Below are 6,250 nucleotides of genomic sequence, written 5' to 3'. Positions count from 1 at the left end.
CCGGTGGCATGTTAAGCACACCATTCAAGCGTGATCGTTATCGCGTCGCCTTACTAGCACTTGTACTGGTGACATGTGAAACATTTGAGTGAGGTCGTCACCAGTGCCGCTTGACTGGCTCCTGTGCAGGTGGCACGTAAAAAGCACCATTTGGGCGTGGCCGTTTCCAGTACCACCAAACTGGCCCTCGTGCTGGTGGCACGTAAAAGCACCCGCTATACTCTCGGAATAGCTTGCGTTAGGAAGAGCATCCAGCTGTAGAAGCATTGCCAGATCAGACTGGGACTGGCGCAGCCTTCTGGCTTCCCAGACCCCAGTTGAACCGTCCAACCCATGCCAGCATGGAAAGCGGACGCTAAACAATGATGATATTTTGTTGGTTGCAATTTCCCTGACATCTGCCAGATCAGATTGGAGTCTGGTTTGCCAGACCTCAGTCAAATCGTCCAACCCATGCTAGCATGGAAAGCGGACGCTAAACAATGATGATATTTTGTTGGTTGCAATTTCCCTGACATCTGCCAGATCAGATTGGAGTCTGGTTTGCCAGACCTCAGTCAAATCGTCCAACCCATGCCAGCATGGAAAGCGGACGCTAAACAATGATGATATTTTGTTGGTTGCAATTTCCCTGACATCTGCCAGATCAGATTGGAGTCTGGTTTGCCAAAACCTCAGTCAAATCGTCCAACCCATGCCAGCATGGAAAGCGGACGCTAAACAATGATGATATTTTGTTGGTTGCAATTTCCTGACATCTGCCAGATCGATTGGAGTCTGGTTTGCCAGACCTCAGTCAAATCGTCAACCCATGCCAGCATGGAAAGCGGACGCTAAACAATGATGATATTTTGTTGGTTGCAATTTCCCTGACATCTGCCAGATCAGATTGGAGTCTGGTTTGCCAAAACCTCAGTCAAATCGTCCAACCCATGCCAGCATGGAAAGCGGACGCTAAACAATGATGATATTTTGTTGGTTGCAATTTCCCTGACATCTGCCAGATCAGATTGGAGTCTGGTTGCCAGACCTCAGTCAAATCGTCCAACCCATGCCGCATGGAAAGCGGACGCTAACAATGATGATATTTTGTTGGTTGCAATTTCCCTGACATCTGCCAGATCAGATTGGAGTCTGGTTTGCCAAAACCTCAGTCAAATCGTCCAACCCATGCCAGCATGGAAAGCGGACGCTAAACAATGATGATATTTTGTTGGTTGCAATTTCCTGACATCTGCCAGATCGATTGGAGTCTGGTTTGCCAGACCTCAGTCAAATCGTCAACCCATGCCAGCATGGAAAGCGGACGCTAAACAATGATGATATTTTGTTGGTTGCAATTTCCCTGACATCTGCCAGATCAGATTGGAGTCTGGTTTGCCAAAACCTCAGTCAAATCGTCCAACCCATGCCAGCATGGAAAGCGGACGCTAAACAATGATGATATTTTGTTGGTTGCAATTTCCCTGACATCTGCCAGATCAGATTGGAGTCTGGTTGCCAGACCTCAGTCAAATCGTCCAACCCATGCCGCATGGAAAGCGGACGCTAACAATGATGATATTTTGTTGGTTGCAATTTCCCTGACATCTGCCAGATCAGATTGGAGTCTGGTTTGCCAAAACCTCAGTCAAATCGTCCAACCCATGCTAGCATGGAATGAGGACGCTAAACAATGATGATATTTTTTTGGTTGCAATTTCCCTGACATCTGCCAGATCAGATTGGAGTCTGGTTTGCCAAAACCTCAGTCAAATCGTCCAACCCATGCCAGCATGGAAAGCGGACGCTAAACAATGATGATATTTTGTTGGTTGCAATTTCCCTGACATCTGCCAGATCAGATTGGAGTCTGGTTTGCCAGACCTCAGTCAAATCGTCCAACCCATGCCAGCATGGAAAGCGGACGCTAAACAATGATGATATTTTGTTGGTTGCAATTTCCCTGACATCTGCCAGATCAGATTGGAGTCTGGTTTGCCAAAACCTCAGTCAAATCGTCCAACCCATGCTAGCATGGAATGAGGACGCTAAACAATGATGATATTTTGTTGGTTGCAATTTCCCTGACATCTGCCAGATCAGATTGGAGTCTGGTTTGCCAGACCTCAGTCAAATCGTCCAACTCATGCTAGCATGGAATGCGGACGTTAAATGATGATGATGATGATGAAATAACCAGATTGCAGTATACAATGCAAATAGTAAAAACACTAAGATGATAACATTTGATAGTCAACTTCTGGATAATATCCTATCTTTAAACACACTACTTTTTACAATCAATAAGTATCGTAACCTGATAAATAAATGTCAATAAATTGCTTCTTGGTCAGACATTTTATTGCTGTGCAGTGAATGGGAAAAAATGGACATTTATATTTCATTAATATTGATAAAATACATAGGCACGGGCGTATCTTTACATGTAGGCATAGGTGTGGCTGTGTAGTAACATGCTTCCCAACCACATTGTTCTGGCTTCATTCGCACTGCGTGGCCCCTTGGGGAGGTGTCTTCTGGGATCTTTTCGGTTTGAACGGCAGGTTTTAACATAATTTCTAGGTAACTAAACACTTTTAAACTTCGTATACTGGTAGAATGTGTTTATAAAACATCTTTTTCTCTTGGCTTTATTGAGAAAAGTCTATAGTTTGTAAGATATTTGTTGTTGTTTTTCTTCAGTTTCTGCAATTTCAACCAATCATTGACGTCTATTGAGGTGAAAACATTCGGATCTTTTCGGTTTGAATGGCAGTTTTTAACATAATTTCTAGGTAACTAAACACTTTTAAACTTCGTATACTGGTAGAATGTGTTTATAAAACATCTTTTTCTCTTGGCTTTATTGAGAAAAGTCTATAGTTTGTAAGATATTTGTTGTTGTTTTTCTTCAATTTCTGCAATTTCAACCAATCACTGACGTCTATTGAAGTGAAAACATTCTGTGCCGTATGAAAATGTCCCTCGTTTAAGAAACAGATTGGGTTTATTTACATTTGTGAAGAAAAAAAGATACCCTTCCCCTAACCCTAACAGATCTTTTCGGTTTGAACGGGAGTTTTTAAAATAATTTCCGCGTAATAGGCGCAGGAGTGGCTGTGTGGTAAGTAGCTTGCTAACCAACCACACGGTTGCGGGTTCAGTCCCACTGCGTGGCATCTTGGGCAAGTATCTTCAGCTATAGCCCCGGGCCGACCAATGCCTTGTGAGTGGATTTGGTAGACGGAAACTGAAAGAAGCCTGTCGTATATATGTATATATATGTATATGTGTGTGTGTCTGTGTTTGTCCCCCTAGCATTGCTTGACAACCGATGCTGGTGTGTTTACGTCCCCGTCACTTAGCGGTTCGGCAAAAAGAGACCGATAGAATAAGTACTAAAAGGTGGTGCTCCAGCATGGCCGCAGTCAAATGACTGAAACAAGTAAAAGAGTAAAAGAGTAAAGAGTAACTAAAAAATTTTAAACTTCGTATACTGGTAGAATGTGTTTATAAAACATCTTTTTCTCTTGTTAACTGTTGTTGATGTTGAAATTCCAATGAAGGAGCCTTGGATCTAGGTTAGAAACCAGCTCTTTCTCTATTGGCAAGAAATATTGAAATAAAACTGAACAATGACATACATATATGCATACATACATACACAGATACATACACATGTACTTACATATGTAACCATATCTCTCTCTATTACTTGTTTCAGTCATTTGACTGCGGCCATGCTGGAGCACCGCCTTTAGTCGAGCAAGTCGCCCCCAGGACTTATTCTTTGTAAGCCCAGTACTTATTCTATTGGTCTCTTTTACCGAACCACAAAATGACGGGGACGTAAACACACCAGCATCAGTTGTCAAGCAATGCTAGGGGGACAAACACAGACACACAAACACGTACACACACACACACACACACACACACACACACACACACACACACACACATATATACGACAGGCTTCTTTCAGTTTCCGTCTACCAAATCCACTCACAAGGCATTGGTTGGTCCGGGGCTATAGCAGAAGACACTTGCCCAAGGTGCCACGCAGTGGGACTGAACCTGGAACCATGTGGTTGGTTAGCAAGCAACCTACCACATAGCCCCTCCTACACCTATAATATATACGCCAGGCTTCTTTCAGTTTCCGTCTACCAAATCCACTCACAAGGCATTGGTCGGCCCGGGGCTATAGCAGAAGACACTTGCCCAAGATGCCACGCAGTGGGACTGAACCCAGAACCATGTGGTTGGTTAGCAAGCTACTTACCACACAGCCACTCCTGCGCCTACATACACACATACATAACCCCCACCACCCCCACCACCACTATCTACCACACACTTGAAAATTTTACATGGGAATATACAGAATTAATGTATAGAAGTTTCCTAGCGAATGAGTCATTACTATTTCTCGGAACCTGTTCTTTGTTCTTTTTCAGTGCATATTGCAGAAAGAAAAATGGCGTGATCATGTTCAAACTTCGATCACATAACCACAATAGTACCAACCGTAAGCACCATACGAGGAAAGCAGTGTAACAACAATAAAGATACGTTATGGTGAAAGTGCAGGTAATTTTTGACTTCCCCTCATTTATTGCTCATTTCAAAAACAACGCTTTATAATTAATTTAAAATGTCACATCTTTTCGGTTTGAACGGCAGTTTTTTCTACCGGTGTCATATGAAATTTTCACCCATAATTATAACCCTAGTATCGATCTATTGCATTTCAATCTATTTTAGGGTTAGGTTTAGAGTTATGGTTAGGGTATCTTTTTTTCTTCACAAATGTAAATAAACCCAATCTGTTCTTAAATGAGGGACATAGTCATACGGCACAGAATGTTTTTTTTTTTACCTCAATAGACGTCATTGATTGGTTGAAATTGTTGCCCATAATTATGACCCTACTATCGATCTATTGCATTTCAATCTGTTTTAGGGTTAGAGTTAGGGTTAGGGGGAAAGGTATCTTTTTCCTTCACAAATGTAAATAAACCCAATCTGTTTCTTAAACGAGGGACATATTCATATGGCACAGAATGTTTTCACCTCAATAGACGTCAGTGATTGGTTGAAATTGCAGAAATTGAAGAAAAAAAAACAACAAATATCTTACAAACTATAGAATTTTCTCAATAAAGCCAAGAGAAAAAGATGTTTTATAAACACATTCTACCAGTATACGAAGTTTAAAAGTGTTTAGTTACGTGGAAATTATTTTAAAAAACTGCCGTTCAAACGGAAAAGATCCAAAATGTCAAATGTCTTTTTGTGTTACTTTTGTCTCACCCTGTCTATCAATAGCATATTTACTTACGTCTGGAAATATCTTAGAAAGAATTATTATAATAATAATGAAATTATTGTATACAGTGCTCAGGAAATATTGAATTTCTAAATGTCTCAGAGAGACATGAGCGGTGGTGGAGAGATAGAGTGGTTGCATACTGTCAACATAACGTGACAGTCCCGTATGGGAATTACACCACCGTTGTTTAGCCCTAGGAAGCATCGACGCTTCAAGTCGGCTTTGACACATTTCCTGTGGCATATCTGCAAAGGGGAGGCAAGCACCCCCACCAGCTAGGAATCACACCTGAAGACATGCATGTTTCTGGGTCTTAACCCGTCATCAGTCCGGGATAGTGAGCCCTGCTAGCTGAGATGCCTGTCTAGCCTTCGCAAATATAAGGACACGGGAAATGTGTCAAAGCCGGCAGGAAGCGTCGATGCTTCCTAGGGCTAAACAGCGGTGGTGTGATTCCCTTACGGGACTGTCACGTTGTGTTGAAATAATAATAATAATGTAATTATTGTATACAGTGCTTAGGTGCACCACAACTTGTCAAACAGTGCGTATAAAGCCTATGCAGTAATGTACAAATGTCTGGGAGGTGAACAGTGTAGGAGTCAGATACATGCTTGCTTGTGTGTATGGAGGGGAGAAAGATCAGGTGTAGTGTTGGCGAATCTCAGGAAGCATGGAAGTTTTGAAGGATGCAGTGCTCCGACAACTAACAACTGATGCTGGCAGTTTGTTCCATGCTTCAGCAACTCTTAGCGTGAAAAAATGTTTCCGAAAGTCATTGGAGCTGTGCTGTTTTCTGACTTTGTAAACATGTCCACGGGTGTTAGACAGTTGGAGTTTTTAAATAATAATAATAATAAAATTGTTGTATACAGTGCTCAGGTGCAACACAACTTGTCAAAAGTGCGTATAAAGCATATGCAGTAATGTACA

At 42.0% G+C, this 6,250-nt stretch overlaps 1 protein-coding gene across 2 annotated transcripts in view; it reads left to right on the top strand.

The window, feature by feature from the left end:
- Positions 1–4,414: 4,414 nt before the first annotated feature.
- The window catches only part of LOC115227428, a 28,692-nt gene continuing 26,856 nt past the window's right edge, over positions 4,415–6,250 (top strand). The window contains exon 1 of one of the 2 annotated variants that reach the window (XM_029798261.2): positions 4,415–4,575. In XM_029798261.2, coding sequence (XP_029654121.1) covers positions 4,561–4,575 — 15 coding nt within the window. In that variant the 5' untranslated portion in view covers positions 4,415–4,560. The remainder of the gene's footprint in view (positions 4,576–6,250) is intronic. The other variant, XM_029798262.2, reaches the window with a different exon arrangement.

Source organism: Octopus sinensis, unplaced genomic scaffold, assembly GCF_006345805.1.
Source record: "Octopus sinensis unplaced genomic scaffold, ASM634580v1 Contig03086, whole genome shotgun sequence".
In the NCBI taxonomy this organism is placed as follows: domain Eukaryota; kingdom Metazoa; phylum Mollusca; class Cephalopoda; order Octopoda; family Octopodidae; genus Octopus; species Octopus sinensis.
This window is presented reverse-complemented; position numbering and strand designations above follow the sequence as displayed.